This window comes from Lolium perenne, chromosome 2, assembly GCF_019359855.2.
Source record: "Lolium perenne isolate Kyuss_39 chromosome 2, Kyuss_2.0, whole genome shotgun sequence".
NCBI lineage: Eukaryota > Viridiplantae > Streptophyta > Magnoliopsida > Poales > Poaceae > Lolium > Lolium perenne.
This window is the reverse complement of record NC_067245.2, coordinates 209084822-209102495: the sequence shown is the minus strand read 5'-3', so window position 1 is coordinate 209102495 and position 17674 is coordinate 209084822. Positions and strand designations below refer to the sequence as shown.

The 17674-nt window shown below is 41.6% G+C and overlaps 1 protein-coding gene across 5 annotated transcripts; it reads right to left on the bottom strand.

Moving 5' to 3' along the window:
• Positions 1-7: 7 nt before the first annotated feature.
• LOC127334714 (uncharacterized) lies at positions 8-11845 on the bottom strand. 5 transcript variants are annotated; one of them, XM_071826466.1, is made up of 11 exons: positions 11456-11844; positions 11212-11361; positions 10733-10882; positions 9419-9501; positions 6745-6806; positions 5154-5493; positions 4503-4596; positions 3525-3719; positions 2455-3416; positions 1414-1476; positions 8-413 (listed from the first exon to the last, which is right to left on the bottom strand). In XM_071826466.1, the coding sequence occupies exons 2-6, from the start codon at positions 11272-11274 to the stop codon at positions 5369-5371; spliced, it is 483 nt and encodes a 160-aa protein (XP_071682567.1). In that variant the 5' UTR covers positions 11275-11361; positions 11456-11844; the 3' UTR covers positions 8-413; positions 1414-1476; positions 2455-3416; positions 3525-3719; positions 4503-4596; positions 5154-5368. The 5 variants fall into 5 exon arrangements, with proteins under 5 accessions (XP_071682567.1, XP_071682566.1, XP_071682568.1 ...); XM_071826465.1 differs by having other exon boundaries at positions 8-1476; positions 4451-4596; XM_071826467.1 differs by having other exon boundaries at positions 8-1476; positions 3518-3719.
• Positions 11846-17674: the final 5829 nt, after the last annotated feature.

The window sequence follows — 17674 nt, the reverse complement described above, 5'->3', positions numbered from 1 at the left end:
AGCTAGATGTTCATTCACTAAATTCGGCCTGACCACTGCTGTTTTTCAGACATCCAAATCACACAAGTAATATGAAGCCAAAAAGACTGGAGCACACACACTCATTTGACATTCAGTAACAATCAACCAAACGACGAGGAAAAACATCAATGAAAGCTGGGACGGTTACATAGAACACACCCATGCCAGGTTACGAGATGCTCTCGAATCTCAAAGCTCGGCTGCAACCATATATATTGAAGAGAGAACGCTAGAAAGAAAGCTGCAGCTTGAGATAGTTCAACGACCAAGCCGTATATATGAAGCGTCTATTGTTACCCAAGTCTTCCAGCGTCCATCCAAGTAAGCACCAACCTGCATCAGCTACAGGTCACAGCTGCTGCCCTGGCTGCCATATAGTCCGCCTCGTCATCCTTGCACAGGAACAAAGTATCATGGTCTTCTCTAGATCACATCTAGCAAGAACAAATAAATTTCGAGGAGGGTTTCTACTAAGCAACCCACACAACACAACCAGCATTACTCACTGGCTTAATGTCCATTACAAAGAGGAAAGAATAGCAAATATGACTTCTTTGGGCCAGGTCATATGTCACTCATGTGCTACTAGGTATAGGATGATGGAGAAGAACATATGAGTCAGTTATTAGTGACAGACAAAACAACTTTTAGATTACCCAATTTCTCTCACTTTTATTTACCAGATAACATCAGCGAGGCCACCAGCATACATAATGCAGCATCGGTATAAAGTGGATAGAGAGCATAATAGCATGATGATCTAGCTTTAATATATACTACATCCGTTTCAAGGAATAAGGCGCCCTCGTTTTACGTGCTTTTTGTTTGACCAAGAATTACTTCATATAGATAAAGATCGTTTGTATGAAATTAGTATCATTAAAAAAGTGATTTTCAATACGAATCCAACGATACTAATTACATATAATATAATCAAGATTTTGTTGCTCAATTTTTACGGTCAAAGTACGTCTTGGAATACGCGTGCGCCTTATTCCTTGAAATGGAGGTAGTATATATGTAGTAAGGTTCTATGCAGCAGCCTGGCACTCTGGATTGTACATAAAGATAGCTTCATATCTCAACTAAAAGAAAATCAGACCATATAAAAAAAATTGAATATCATTGAGCCCTACGATTAGGATATAATAGTGCAAACAGAGAAGTTGCCAATGCACAATAATGCAAAATGATGCAAATGCTATACTTGAATTCACAATTCACCCTATTCTAGTAAAATTATAATCGAAACCACCACACATGATGAGCTCAACCGAAATATTCTTGGTTGCTCACTATGTATCTCAACATAACTGTTATTAGTTAAAAGAAGTATATGTTGCACTCCCACACAACACAGAAGGAAGCAACCACAAACGTATCTAAACTCACAGGCTGCCGGCCAGCTGGATCTAGCAACCAGAGCTATCTCTCTTGGCCAGCTCCATTTCTCCCCTGAAATACAAAAACACAACGAAAGAGAAAGTGATTTTTATTAAAAGAAGGAATTACTAAAACTAGAAAACAATTTCTAATTCTGACAGCAATCAGGGAGCAAGTACACAACTAATTCCTTCTAAGTTGACCCGATGCACTATGAAGAGAAAAACCAAGTATCCAACCGATTGTAGCTCACCTATGTGAGCCAGGATACGTAATTTCCTCATGACACCGTGTTCTCACAATCAGATGCCATGTTAATCTATCCATTTGCTACTCGCATTCAGAGACGGTCTCCTAGATTTGTTCTAACATTTAGACATGAAATTGGAACAAGCACCTGGTATTTTCTTCAGAAAACGTAGAGATGGTACACAAGAAATTCTCAAGTCAATGTATCATTCCATACTACCTGGCATATTTTTTAAGGGATAATAGATGTAACTATTTGCAAAATTAGTTTAACACGCTGAACTAGTTCTTGTATGACACGATCATGTCTACAAGCAGTATAAAAACTTTCCCAGGTTGCATCACATCTAACACTATTCATCCATAAACAAACTACTAGTACAAATAGGACAATATCAAATTCAAAGCATGCATATGACATCAAGCAAATAAACTCCGATGGGATACACCTAAGCACGCACTTTTGCAATACCACGTACACAATTTGAATCTACTGTGGTTTCATTGTCAACTGGAAAAAAGTGACTTCTCAACTAATTTGGAAAACATGACGCTCATTATTCGGATCAACTATGGAGAGCAGGAACACAAAAGTAATAACACAGTGAACAAGCAAGTACAGAGAAGTATCTTTCTAGCACTACCAGCCCACTAAGCCCAAGGTGTTTCACATCCAACACACAACCAATATGAAAGCCATCATAAGTAAGATCCTCATGACACGGAGTGTTCCTCTAAACCCATCCCCATCTACGGATTAGCATCATCGCCCCCACATGCACAAAAAAGACAATACTTCACCTCAGAGTTCATCTATTTCTCATGACATTCTCTTTGACATCATCTTCTTTTTGATGGGATGCACCTTCGGGTTTGCTTGGTGCTAGGCAAAGAAAGTCTGTATATCTGAAGCGAGCAAAGCATCTGTATATCTGACACACCACAGTCATATCATAATTCTTTACAAGCAAGAAATAAGTTGAAAATTCATTCAAAATTCTGTATCGAGAACATCACATATTCCATTCCATTCATACTCATGAACAGACAACACAAAGAATCAATCATGCTTATTATAAAAGATAGCATCTAGTTCCCAATTCACAACAAATAAAGAAAAAGTCACCCTAGTCCACTTGGCTAATGTCCCAACAACAACAAAAAAAAAATATCATAGAACGTAACTTGCAACTGCTACCGTAGTCCACTTGGTTAAAGTCCAAACAAGTAGCTCAACAGCAGCTAGGTTACCAATTTGATAAATTTACAACACAAATATAGGTAAACACCAAATCATCCATCATGAGACCGATACTTGCAAAGTGGTTCACAACGTGTATAAGACTATGTGCACCTCATAGATGCAACACAATCATTCTAGTTACAGTGCAAAACATTTTTTTAACAACACCTATAGATTATTTGGCTGGGCTGCACTAGTGGCTTCGAGATGTATGATGCAACACAATCATTCTAGTTCATGTTTCAAAACATTTAGTTAAACTAATCCACGCCTTCCATGACTCGGCTCAAATTCGCACTTAAATACGCCTAATGACCACCCTAATCTACATCCAGACTTTGCAAAGAGATCACACTAATCTTAAGCACATTCATTCAACACTTCTTGTCCAACACCAGGACTTGAACAAAAAGGCTAACTACAGCAAGGAAGAGTAGCACAAAATAAACATGGGAACTTTTTCGGTTGAAAACTGTGCCATAACCTCTAGGTGGCTGAATGCCACCATCCGGTAAGGATCCTGTTCAACAAAAAAAGATGACAGTTATTTGTATAAACTATGTTTCTCCACTACGAAGTGGGTTATAGGGAACACACACAACAAAGGAAGATAGGCAGTACAAATTACAGTGAGGATGTCATCCATACTGGCCCCCATTCCTCGAGGTTATGCACTAGAGGATGCACCTCTAGTTGAGAGGCTTGATTGTTCCTTCTTTAGCGCTTGCGCTCCTGGACAACACCGTCACGGGAGAGGACTTGATCACTGGAAACTTCTCATCCAGATCATGTCCATGCGTTTGAGCAGCCTCGTCACCATCATCTGCACCAGCAAATCATTCAACTCGATTAGATGGTTATTTAAGGAGAAATGCAAGTTAAAAATAAAATCACAACTGAGCAAAGGAAACTAGTTCACTATTGCACAACCCATACACAGGACTATGATTCCTATGCAGGGATATAGCGAATAAATCTATACTTCAACAGAAAACGCTACTACCATAAGGAATATCTAAATTTAACCATCACCATATTTCTATATACACACAGCGGTGTTAGCAACACCCAGATCATGTCAAGCGCTAGCAATAGAATCAAACAGTCCATAATCCTAAACATCAACCAAAGAATGGCGTATGGTGAATACCACTTGAGATTCCAGCCACTATTATAGTTCCTACTTAGATGGAAAGATAAAATATATGCCGAACAATACAAAAACGAATTAATGCAAATTATTCATGTCAGCACAATTTCCAAAATTATGCACACTTATACGGTTATTTTAGCTTTTAATAATTTTCATAGGTATTTGAGTTTTTTTGCATCTCGGTCTGAGTCAATATCTAACTAATGTGTGGTCATCTACAAGACATGAAAAGGCGCCAATAAGAAAAAAAGAACATGTGAGAGGGAGAAGGAACAAATAATTCTAAGCATCGCAAGAGAGTGGCCAATAATTAAGGAGTTCAAACTTTTAATCTTGACCATCCAAAAAAAAAATTGTAGGAGTTGATAGTTATACATGCAATGACAGAAGGTTATCCATACTTTTGGATGGAACCATGTTATGATGCCGAATTGCAGATGATGATCAACTGACCTCGCTCCAGAACGCCTGCTACACTGCCCAGATTGACCTTCTCGCATACAAGTCTGCCAGTGTCCCAGTGAGGAGGCCCATAGAACACAGTAAGCTGCATTGGCAGTAATTAAAAGGTTTGTAATAGGCTCAATCAGAGCAGAAAGTTTCAACCAAACCATGGTTAGGTACCATTAAAAGGCTATTTGTTCATATATGCAACCTCAGCAGAACTGTAGTCAAAACATGATTCCAATATTTTCAAAACGTGGTCCCAATGATTCCAAAATATGAAAAGGCAGATTCTAATATTTCACAAATTTAACAAGCATGGGCTCATTGTAGGTACAACATTGCAAGCTAGTTCTAGAAACGACACGGGACAAAATACACAAATTGATATGATTGCATTAGTGCTTGTAATAGCAACTGAAAACAAATTATGTTTGAACCAAAAACCATATAGATCTCTGCAGATGATACGACACATTAATTCGAAATGTGTAGAATAATAAACCAAAGCGTCTCCAATACAAAATCATAATCATACAGCAACACCACTGAGTCCTAAATAAGATCATCGACTCTTTGGCTGGATCACAGAAGCACCAGTTTTATGACTGAGGTACACAGAGCATGTAGAGGAAAAAGAAGAGGAACCTTATGACTCACCTAGAGCATGGAGACCTAGAAGGTCGCTGCTGCCATAGCTGCACCATGGTGAACTTGCCTCCATCGCATGGCAGCGAGGGCGGAGGAAGTAGTCGATGGCTACCTCCTGGCCATCTCCATCTTTACTACTCCATTGCTGCTGCATCAGGGCCTCATCCATTTCTCCCCTTAATGAATGCCATGGAAATATGCTCCTCTGTGTACTTATCCAGCGACTACCACTGGTTCAAGAAGCGCAGCTCGTACGGTGTCGCGGCAGGGCTTGTGTCCTCAGCACTCCACAATGACAGTGCCATGATGGCGCTTGATCTGATCTTCTTAGTTGGGCAGAGGATAAATGCTGGAAAAATATAATGGGTATGGGAGAAGAGAGGAAACATGATTTTGGTTACCAGGATAGGATCAGTAAACGAATAGTAGTAATAAATAGTAATAGAACATATGCGATAAGAATATGTTCTAATCAGTTAACAGAGAAGTGCACAAACGACTTCAACATTTCATGACAAAAGTACATGTGAGCTATTCTCATCCAATTTATAGTTTGCCTTGGCAAAACACAACATTTGCCAACCTCAATAACTACTTAACAGACCCAAATATTTCATTTGTGGCACAAAGTAACAGGCTAGGTCTTTTTCTTTAGAATATCAGTCCAACAGCAAGTAAAACAGCTGTACAGTGTAAAAGAAGCATGCTTTAATGTTAAATTCATCAATCTATCGTTAATTGTTTCTGTGAATCATGTTTTAACAACATAGATAGTAATTAATTTCCTCATGGGATATCACTATCGTGTTTTTTCACTTACATTAATTTCCTCATGCATAATGGGTAAGGCTTGCTACTAACACCTTCCCCAGACCCCGCACAGTGCGGGAGCTCTCAGCACTGGGTACGTCCTTTTTTTATAATGTAGCCTCGGCTGATATAAAGTGGATAGAGAGCCTAATAGCATGATCAAAACTTTAACATGTAGTAACATTTTATGAAGCATCCTGGCACTCCGAATGAAGCTAGTGAACTAAAGACAGATTCATAAACTAACAGAATATGTGCCATCGGACCATCTCAAATTTTGGAATTTCATTGAGCATAACATTAGTATATAATGCACAAGCCTCATTTGATATTTTTCCTCTTCGGAGGCCTGCAACACCAAACCGTCTAAATGCAAAAGCTCTTTTGCGTTTTCTCGAAAACAAAAACTATATAATGCAAACCCGGAAGTTGCCAAGCCAAGTTATATTTATCTATAATCAGGGGTAAGAACTGAAACTAGTATCTATGAGTATTCTTACCTGCTAAACTTGTATTCAGAACTGAACTATTCTAGTAAGAGTATAATCTTGATCAGGGATTTGGTTACCGGTCGGTAAATCTGGTTACCGCCCGGTAACCAAGTTTCCAGAGCACCCTCGATAAACAGGCTAACCGAGCAAAAAATCCCGATTTTTTTTTATAACTAGTTCACTAGACGTCCACTCCCTAGTTGAGGATGAATGCTCTACTAGCCGAGACCATAGGAGAACATGTGGCTTACCAGACAGAAGCCCAATACTAGCAGAGAAGGCAACAATCCGAAGCTCACCTATAACATGAAGACCAAGAAGAGGCCACCGCTGCCACTGGAAAAGATTTCTCCCAGTATATCTGCAGACCCAACAATCAGCAAAGTCAGATAAAGATAGGCAATGCAATTGTAAACTTGACATAGCAACACCAATGGTAAATCTTGGGTGTAGTGATAATACAAAGAACAATATCAGATCTATATGTCGTATAGTTAAATTACTATTTGAGAATTAAGGAACTTATGAAACAGACAACAAACATATAAATTAAGGGTGTGTTTGGTAGCTGGGGCCAACACAGAAATTCTCATCTCAACAGAGATTTTCAGATATGTATGTGTTTGTTAGCCCGGACCAACACATCTCAGCTATGCCCACCTCATACAGAAAACCCCCCTCAGCCAAGCCCAGTTGTGAAGCTCAAATGAGCTTCACAACTCAGCCTAGCTGAGCTCATCCCGCAAAACGTCTCGAAAGGCCTGCTAGCACCCCCCAGACACAAACCCGTGGTCTCCTTACTCTCACAAAATGCCTCATCTCGCTCGCTCCTTCCTCGCTTTCCCCAGGCTGGGCCCCGTCTCCCCTCCTCGTGGCCGCCACCCACCGCCGCCCCTCCCCCTGGCTGCCGGCCGCTGTCGACCCCTCCCCTCGCTCGCCGGAAGAGGCCTTTCTGGCCGCCGACCCCTCCCCTACTCGCCGGTAGACGCCTGCCTGTCCGTCGGCCCTTCCTGGTCGGGACCCTCCCCTGTCCGCCGCCAGTCTGGCCACCGCCCGACTCTACTCAGCAGTTGGCCGGCACTCGCTGTTCATACACACCCGAGCGGAGGACCCCATCGATGAACGGTGCTGCTCCATGTACGCTGCAGATCAGAGCAGAGGAGCCGATTGATTTTTTTGACTCTGTTTCAGGACCTTTTAGCAAAACATGAGCACCTTTTTGCAAAAAAAAACTACTGAATATTGAATAAGTATATATTTTATGGAATATTGAATTAGTGTGTATTTTGTAAATGTATGTTTTATATTTAGATAGTCTCAACTTTGTTCGAATATTGAATTAGTCCTAAAATCAATTGTGGTGGCATCCTATCTCATCTCATACATGTGCTACCAAACAACATCTCATCTCAGCTCATACATGTGCTACCAAACAACATCTCATCTCATTTCAACTTGGTTGGAGTCATCATGTATGGAAGAGATAGTCATTCTCAGTTGAACCGGGCTACCAAACACACCCTAAATAAATTACTGACTGCATATTCCATTTCATGGCATGATTGTTGTGTTAACAACAGTAAAGATAAAGTATTCCAAAAACTCGGTAAAAAGTGCATTGCTAATTCCCAAATTAAAATTTCCAGACATGAGGTGAGTGAGGTGAATAACAACATGCATTTGGACACTGATACTAGCACAAACAGAGCAAGTACTATTAAATGTAGACAAGTGATTGAAGCCTTCCGACAGAGCAACCACCGCCAATTTAACTCATATTAAAAATCTAAACAGAATTATTAATTATGTCCAATATAAGATTGTTAGCAACTCTCAAATAATTCATAACCCAGCAAGACACTGGAAACAAGCATGCATGGAATTTGCAGTAGCATTTAGAATTCACATTGATGCAATTTGTAGTACCATTTTTTGAATTACATAAGATCAGCTAGACATCCAAATAAGTAGACTAATACTGATGCACATTTCCGAACAAGAAATAAGCCTACAATATTGAATTCGAAGCCTGCCAGAAATGATAAGCTACATGATAGAAGGATCTTTTCAGTAAGTACAACAACGTGAAGGAATTGGATAGAAGCATGGCAGCATCGATATGAGGGCAAACAAAGAAAAAAATAACACTTGACCACAGGGTGCCAATGTTGACAAGCTCGTGAATGGCGGCGGCCAGGGTGCAGATTGGGGGTGAGCTCCTGAATGGCCATGGACAATTGAAAAGGAATATCATCCCAATGGGTAGAAAATATATTTGTAATTTACCACATCAGAGGTGAAAAAAGGAAATCCTATGAATCGTTAAGAATAGCAGTGTAAGCACCATCTTAGAGAAAGTTGTATATTACATAGAACACATCATAGCTATTAACTAACGAGTTAATATTTGTGATGGGTTTCAGAATCCTGAACAAGAACTGGATAACGTTGTGAAGAAACTTGTACCGATCTAACATACAATATTGACAAAAAAAAAACATGTGTGATTGCTGTCCAGATGTTATAGAAACCATAAATGTATCATTTTTTTGGACTGACTTAACACGCCATGAATCTAGCTTATTTTGCACATCACGTGAAAGTTTGGAACAAACCTAAAAAGTTACACCTCTGGATCTACAAGTCACACAAATGGAAAACGAACAAATTAGTCATGCCCAAACCAAGGAATGATCTGATGCCAAACAAGAAAAGCGAATAAAATCTATTTAGCAGCAGAATTTTTCTGTTTTAGACTATATATATACACGATCCCGGCTACATGTACAAACAAATTGCAACGAACATCTGCGTACGGATCACAGTGGGACGGTAATGGAAACACCGCCTCCATTTGTACCTCGATTTGGTGGCCAACAATGCAAAGAAGATACATAATCTAACTTGCATTTGTCACAAAAGATATTAGATCCATACTCGATACTTGCTTATGCATGTATAACAAGAACTAACCTGCAGAATTCAGACCTCGGTATTTCTTCTTTAGGTTCGCCTCTTGGCCTAGCATAAAAGTATGTTTGGTAGTCAATGTTCTCCTATACATAGTTGGACGGATCAGGTAACACGAAGAGAAGATACACACTCTGGGAGAAAACAACTATCCGAAAGATAGCGCTGGTCGAGTAAAAATGTACTAAATACATGAACTACCAGCTCACTCTATCGAAATTACTTGGCGCAAATAATGATATGTAAGTAGTAATACAAATAGAGGACACCAATCACTAGTTCACTTTACACACAAGCAGCAATAAGCCGGAAGTAAGTACGCTGGTCACAATATTCAACAGCAATGTAGAAACAAGAGAAAATAAACGTGCCAGAACCACGAATGCTAGTGCCCTGGTTATAAAATCGCTAAAAAGGTTTACAAGCTTGAGCTTGTTGTCATGCAGTGGCTCCCGTGGGAGACGTTCTCCGACAAATATAATGTACATAAAAAATCCTGTCTTGCAGATATAAAATGGAACCAGGCTGAACCATACCAGTTCTTAAGTCAACAACAGGCTTCCAATTGATAAATGCTTGAGAGTATTACCTATACATAAGTAGGAAGAATTCTTTTTTGGCAGGGGAAAGTAGGAGGAATTCGTTGTTCCTGACTAGATGCGCCCCTCCAACAGTACCAGTTAAATGCAGTTAGTATCTTGAAACTAATTAACTTCAGGTTGTGTTGTAGTTGACCAAATTAGAAGAATATTAGGGACTCTACCAAACCATGTTTAACTAAATATTTAGGTTTTAATCTGATCGTACATAAACGGTCATTTCGCTTTGTGTGCTTATATGAACATTGGCTTAATTAATATGCAAGAAGAGCGAGCTAATTAAGCCGGACGGTACCAAACTTTGAAATGTTATACACATGCATGACCATTTACCAAAAGTATGAAGTTGTACTTGAGCACCACAAACTCAGGTTACAACTAGATCTCGACACCCTCGAATGCTGCTATGTTAAACACAATACAGCCAATGGCATATATGATACATACATGGAGTCACTCAGGTTTCAGGTCTCCTCATCGATTACAAGATAGATACATGCAAAGATGAGAAGCAAAGTCACCAAATCAATTTTATCGTCTCATCATATATTCTTATTAGGTCTTACAATAAAAAAGTTATCATATTTTTGTCTCTACAAGTAAAGACCAAATTAATCTGACCCAAATTTAGCACAACACAAAGATCATATACAACAACAGCATCTTAGCATCAACGACCCAACAAAAGTAGCCAACAAGGAAAATGGGTGGTGGCTACCTTCTCGTACGTGGTGGTCTTGCTCTCGGTGGAGCATAACCGGAATTGAGGGGGTGGCGGCGATGTGCTGGTGGAGGGCCTGGACAACGACTCTTGGTCCACATCGGCGAACCATCGTCGGCAGCAAGTCCTTGCAGGCGTCGAGCCTTGCTGCAATCGGATGGTGGCAGGGTTGAGCGAGAGTGAGGTGGACGCCTAGTCCTTTCCATTTCCATGTCAGTGTAGGCCAGGGCTGGTATATATTATACTAAAAATAAAAGAGCACTTAACGAGTTTTCTGTTTGTACGTGCAAGCTTAACCTAAAATTATACTTCTAGTAACTCACTTGCTTGTCAGCTAAATTTTTCTGCCGATCTGAAGAAGCAGATAGGGATGGGAAATCCAAATTTATCTTTAATCATAAAAAACTCCATATTATTGCTGGGCCAGGGGACTGTTTTAAATGGGGAATACATCATATATTCTGGGAAGAAATTACCTTGTGCGGGGCTGGACGGCGAGCTCGAGGTTGGACTAGATGGCCTGCTCGTCGGGGCTGCATCGCCCAATCCGGACGGCGACGTCAGCAACTCCTCATGACCAACCTGTTTTCCACCATCCTCCCTGTGGCCGTCCTCCTCTACCTTGTCTGAATCAGAGCGCATGCAAGGGGGCGTGAGCAGAGAGGCAATTGAAGACGAAGGCGCACATGATTAAGGAGGAGCGGAGGAAAACAGACTGACCGATGAGAAGTCGAGGTGGCTGGGGACGGCTAGGAGGGGCGGCGCTTGATTCCGCGGCCGAGAAGAAGACGGCCGCAGACGGTTAGTCGTCCGGCGAGGCCCAGCCGGAGCCGCGTCTTTCTCGACGGGTTGCCTGAAGAGGAGCAGGTGGGGTTTCACAGGACAGAAGATGGTGGCGCGGCGCGGGGAAGCGGCGTCGGAGAGGGCATCGGGGGATGGGGCGGCGAGGCTGCGGCGGCCGGGCGAACGCGGGCTGTGGAAGAAGAATGTGGATACAGGGGAGCTAGGCGGGCGGTTGATTGGGGAATGAGACGGGCTCGATCGGGGGTAAACGAACGACTGATGCATTGACTTCCTCCCCTTAATTAATGGAGATGGAGATGATGATACGGAATCGAAGCGTTGGTTGTGTTGCGGACAATGCTCAGCCAGGTGCATGGTTCAGTACTCAGTAGTACGTACTTGTTCATGTACACCCAACGCATTGCCGCCTAATCCACGCAATGTTCGTTGTCACGATGGCACTGGCCCTTCTAGTATCTATCGCAAATTTATCTAGGTTTGGATGTATCTAGTACATATATTTTAGTGTACACATTTATGTTTAAAAAGGTTGCGACACTTATTTTAGAATGGAGATAGTATATCCTACTTCGATAGCTTTGCATCTGTCTTTCTTTCTATGCCAGCAATCAATAGTTATTGATTCTTTTTTTTTTAAGAGTAAGCGGCCCCGGAAGGAATAGAAGCTGCATTAAAAAGCAACAATTACATGGAGTCCCTCATTAGTTACGGTTCGTCTCGACATCTCTGGGGACAAACCACTTGGGGACGAAGCGACGCCGAGATGGAGGTTGAACTCCTAGAAGAGGGCCGCCATTCGACCATAGGATGTAGGGGCAAGGCAAAGACGCCAGCATCAATCCCCTGGTCCCGAAGATTGTCACAGTCTCCACAACTGCCCGCTCCGTAGATCTACAAAGGACAACAGCAGGCCGATGCTCCTCTTCTTGACCACCACCTTGGTGGCCTGAAAAAAGGAAGTAAACCGATCTCGCCACCTCGATCTGGAGAGCTCCAATCGACCTTTATTGGGGGAGGGGATGTAATAACCCGGAATTTATGGGTTATTAAATAATTTAAAATAAAAAATAATTGGTTGCTAAATATGTAGTTTATAGCTAATATCTAGTGTTTAAATAAATGTTAAGTTTTGCGTGCAACAAAAATAGAAGAGTTAAACTAACTAGTATTATAGCTTGACTATGTGTGTCAATGAAGCTAATAAACTGAAGTAGCTAGCTAGTTGTGTATTGGTACTGTAGTAGTATATGTACGATGTACTAGCAGTCTAGCATGCCACAAGAGCAGAAGTGGAGTCTGGCCTTTGTCTGGTCATGTCGGCCTGGTTAAAGTACGACCTTTAAGAGCAAGTACAATAATAAGGTACAATTTGGCTATAAGAGATAAAATATTATAAGTTTGCTTAGTTGGAGGAGAGAGATTAGGAGAGAGAAGGTAAGTGGACTCTTATCTAATAGTCAGCTCTAGCACGTGCTCCTAGGTACTATGTGAGACTAAAAGGTGGGCCATGTATTGTAAATGTACTACACTTTTATAGTTTATACTATTGTACATGCTAGTTATAAGTTGACTATAGATGATGTGGCAAATTGTTATAGCCGGCTGCCGGCTACACTATTGTTCTTGCTCTAATCATGAAGGTGAAATGTGGCTGGATGCTAGAGGTAGCTGGGTTTGCATCGGCAAGACATTTCTCATGTGGACGTGCTGCATGGTGGCCAGCTAATGAGCCAATTACACGATGGATGTCGGCCAACGATATTTTATCCAGCTCGAAGAGTTAAGCGGCCGGCCCTGATATTTACCTAGCCTTAGGCGGTATTACTTGCTATAAATAGTACTGCTTGTGCCTCCAAGCCAACGTCGAAACTCAGAGATAGAGATAGGAACGTAGAGTATTCGCTGGCGGGAGAGATGTAGCTGTGCGTGTGCATGCCGAGAAGAAATACAGAGAGAGAGGGGTTACGCTGGTGAGAGAAAAGGAGAGGTGCTGGACGCTGGTGAGAGAGAAGGGGATGGTGCTGCCATGATTCTTGATACTTCTACCGAGGCAAGTAGATCTCTTCATGATCTTTGACTCATGCAAGTAGCTCCGTTGCTACTTTTCATGATCTCGGGTTACTCGCAAGCGAAGATAAAGATCTACCGGAGGTCAGTTTGCTTTGATCTGACTGGAGAGATGAGTTCCGGAAAGCTCCGCTGGCGAATGGAACAGTGCATATTTTGCCTGCAGTTTGCTGGATCGGGTGGTATTCGGTCGCGCGCACCCATGTTTTTATTCCGACCGTTTGGTTCCGGAGGGAGCACCGCGAAGCTGTATTCCGTGTTGACATCTGGTGACTTTTTGGTCCATGGTGAAGTCAGAAGAAGAAATATCATGAAGGCCGGATTGGTGGACTGACTAAAGGAGGTTCGAGTCAACGTGATGCTGAGGGATCTGCTTGGCGTTCCGGGCTTGCAGCAGTGGTATGCATGTGGGGGCGGCAGCACAGGGGAAGTCCAGAGTCTTACCTCTCAGGGTGAAAACCCAAGGTCTGGCCTAACTGGCAATGTTCTTGTTGGAGGCATTGTTTTGAGAGTGGGGACTATCTTCAGGGAGAAATCCTAAGACCTTTGGTCGGGCGACGATGGCGTTGGTGCACTGTTTTCTTCTTGGAGGTGTCGCTTTTGCAGAGTCTGTACTTCAGGTGTTGTCACGGTGGTGGTTGTATTGCTGTTGCTAGGTCTAGAAGGCTGTAGCGGGACTTTTTTTTCTTAGTTTTCTTTTCTCTTTTTTGGCTGTGTGCATCCGTACTGCCATTAGGGTGGGGCGTTGTTGCAGAGGCTGGGTGTAATTGGTATCTTTTGATATTAATATATTCCTTTTATCGAAAAAAGCTCCGTTGCTACTTCTAGATTCTATCTTCTAAATTTTGAGAGAATTAAGAGAAATGTGGCGGGAAACAAGATTAATTTCGGTGGGTTCTATTGACATGGCTAGATGCCTTGTGAGACCAAACGACAAGTATGGAAAAGAGGCAAGTCTAGTTAATACGGGGAGGATTCCTATCACGCTTCCGGGATTGGTTTGCTATCAATCACGAGACCCTAAAATCCATAGCATCCTATATACTCGGGGATTTCTAGGATGTGGATCGTGGGAATCCTAAGAGCCCCTCTGCAAACCAAGTAGCTTTCCACTCACTTCTTAATTTGATTGTTCCATCCAATGGTACGGAGTGCGGCTGGAACACATGGGCGGAGCTCCTTGGCTGTACTGGTGTGCTATACATAATCCTGAAAGTTTGACTGTTTATCTTTGTACACCCATTATTTGAAACCTGGCTCCGGCAATGGGCTGAATTGGTATCTCCGTGATTTTTTAGAGCTTCGATTCCTTATGACAATGATTTTTTATCATTCACAAGTGAAGTGTTGCTTCTGGAAAAGAAAAAAAAGTTGTAGAGATCTATGGCTTAAAGCAGCATGTTCGGTGGATACATTGTTTCATGCTTTCCCTAAATACTGATAGGTAGATTGATGCTTTCCTTCTGCTTTCCCTAAAGAAATTAGCATTGTGGTGGCTCAAACGTGCATCACATGAAAACTAGCTGACGGTAGTAATGAATGGATGATAATGAATACCTGATTATTTTTACATAAACAATGATGAAAAATGCACATCTCAACCCGAGATCATAGCAAACAATATCAAAAATTCTGATTTTTTTTTTTTGACGAACATGAGGATGCGTTCTAACAGCAAGTAATATTGTGGTGAGAAATGACAACAGTTCATTATACAAATATTTCAGAATTTCTTGATTTTATTCGCTACTTTTTCTGAAACTTTTATTGGAGCAAGAGCATGAGTTCGGGAGCAGAAAAACCTTGTCCAAACAATGAATTATAGAGGTTAATAGGAAAAACTGTAGTTAATCAATTAGATATAAACAAGGGAGATCAGGATTTTCTTCAAAAAAAATAGGGTAGTTGGGCACGGAAAAAAAAACCTAGATCGTTATTAAACATATATTTTTGAGAAACCTTTGCTTTTTTGTCTCAGTGTTTTTGAAAAATAAATATATAAGTGCATATACGTTTTAGTAAATGTGACCAAGTTGTCTAGCATTCCTGAAAAACAATACGTAAACAAAGTAAACCACGGGCGCAAATGCTGGTAGAAAACCATGGGGGAAGTCTCTGGAGCCAAGTTGTCTAGCACTCCTGAAATTGGGTAAATAAATTTCACAAAATAAGGAACCTTACCTTGACTGGACGCACGAGATTGCGCCCCTCGCTATTACTCCCCCATGGTCGCTCCCATTGCCGGAGTCGCGAATGCATCACTGGTACCATCCTCGTCCGTGAAATCGAGGACTCCATCATCCCCGGACCTACCAGACACCACAAAGTCCTCACCTCCCTGCTTCATTGGCTGCAGCGAGTTGTGCGGTTGAGCGGCGGCGCAGCGAAGGGAGACCGTCACAACAAGGGGCGGGGTGATGCGACAAGCTAGCGGGCGAGCAGGGGGGATGGAAGATACTGGAAAAGAGCTGAAGCAGCTACTGGAAAAGAAAACAACTTGATTGATCCTAGTTTGGAGCAGGCTAAGGAAATAAATCTAATTCATGCATCAAAAGAATCCGTGGAGAACTAACCTTACGATAGCAATCCAAATGTTGATGGTGTTGCTGGACTGCAGCTTTGACAGAATAAGAACAAGATCCGCCCGCTGCAGATCATTCATACACGCCTTGATCTCCTCTCATCTCGTCGAGAAGAACGGAGTGGCTGCTCTCCTCGCCTCGCCTCGCCGACGCCAAAGTCCAAAGTCACAAGTCACGCGATAGCCGACGCGCGGCAGCGTGACCATGGTCTAATACTTATAGAGGAGTGATAGATCTAAGGTTGCTGAAGAGGTTTGAAATTTCGAGGGAATTAAGAGAGGTGTGGCGGGAAACAAGACTAATTTCGGTGGGTTCTCGTCAAGAGCGATGGACCGCTGGGATGCCTTTTCTCACGGATTATTGACATGGCTAGATGCCTTGTGAGACCAAACGGCAAGCATGGAAAAGAGGCAAATCTAGTTAATACGGGAGGATTCCTATCACGCTTCCAGGATTAATTTGTCATTAACAACTCCAAGAAACCGCACGGTTAATATCACTCCCGGAATTCTAGGATGTGGATCATGGGAATCCTAAGAGACCCCTGCGAACCAAGTAGTCTCCACTCACTTCTTAATTTGGTTGTTCCATCCAATGGTATGGCGTGCGGCTGGAGCACATGGGCTGAGGCCACGGAGGCATATGGGTACTTGGTTGTACCGGTTTCTAGGTTACATGCCATACATATTTCTGAAAGTGTGAAAGTTCGGCAGAAACCTGTGGCTCCGCCAATGGGCTGAATTGGTATCCATGATTTTTTACAGCTTTGATTCCTTTTGACAATGAATTTGTATCATTTCACAAGTGAAGTGCTGCTTCTGGGAAAAAAAGTGGTAGAGAACTATGGCTTAAAGCAGCATGTTCGGTGGATATATTGTTTCATGCTTTTCCTAAATACTGATAGGTAGGTTGATGCTTTCCTTCTGCTTTCACTAAAGAAATTAGCATTGTGGTGGCTCAAACGTGCATCACATGAAACTAGCTGACGGTAGTAATGAATGAATGATAATGAATACTAGCTGATTATTTTTACATAAACAATGACGAAAAATGAACATCTGAACCCGAGCTCATATTGCCCTTGCCCAAATAAAGAATTTGCAAAAAATAGCAAACAAAATCGAAAATTCTTAAAAAAAAAATACGACGAACATGAGGATGTGTTCTAACTGCTTATTGTGCTGAGAAATGACAATAATTCATTGTACAAATATTTCAGATTTTTTTTATTTTATTCGCTATTTTTTCTGAATTTTTATTGGAGCAGGAGCATAAGTTAGGGAGCAGAATAACCTTGTCAAAACAATAAATGATAGAGGTTAATGAGCAAAAATTGTTGTTTATCAACTAGATATAAACGAGGAAGATCAGCAGGATTTTCTTCAAAAAATTAGGGTAACTAATTAATCAGCTAGAGGTTGTTCAGCTTGACCTTTGATGTTTTTCAGACATCCAGAACACACAGGTAATATATATCGGAAAAGAC

What these genes read in the sequence shown, in the direction of transcription:
- LOC127334714 (XM_071826463.1), bottom strand. Translation starts at nt 11,274, where the DNA reads ATGCAGCCCCGACGAGCAGGCCATCTAGTCCAACCTCGAGCTCGCCGT. An exon ending in GCCGTCCAGCCCCGCACAAG is followed by an intron (nt 10,883 to 11,211) that starts GTAATTTCTTCC and finishes ATCCGATTGCAG; the next exon opens with CAAGGCTCGACGCCTGCAAG. An exon ending in AGACCACCACGTACGAGAAG is followed by an intron (nt 9,502 to 10,732) that starts GTAGCCACCACC and finishes AACTATGTATAG; the next exon opens with GAGAACATTGACTACCAAAC.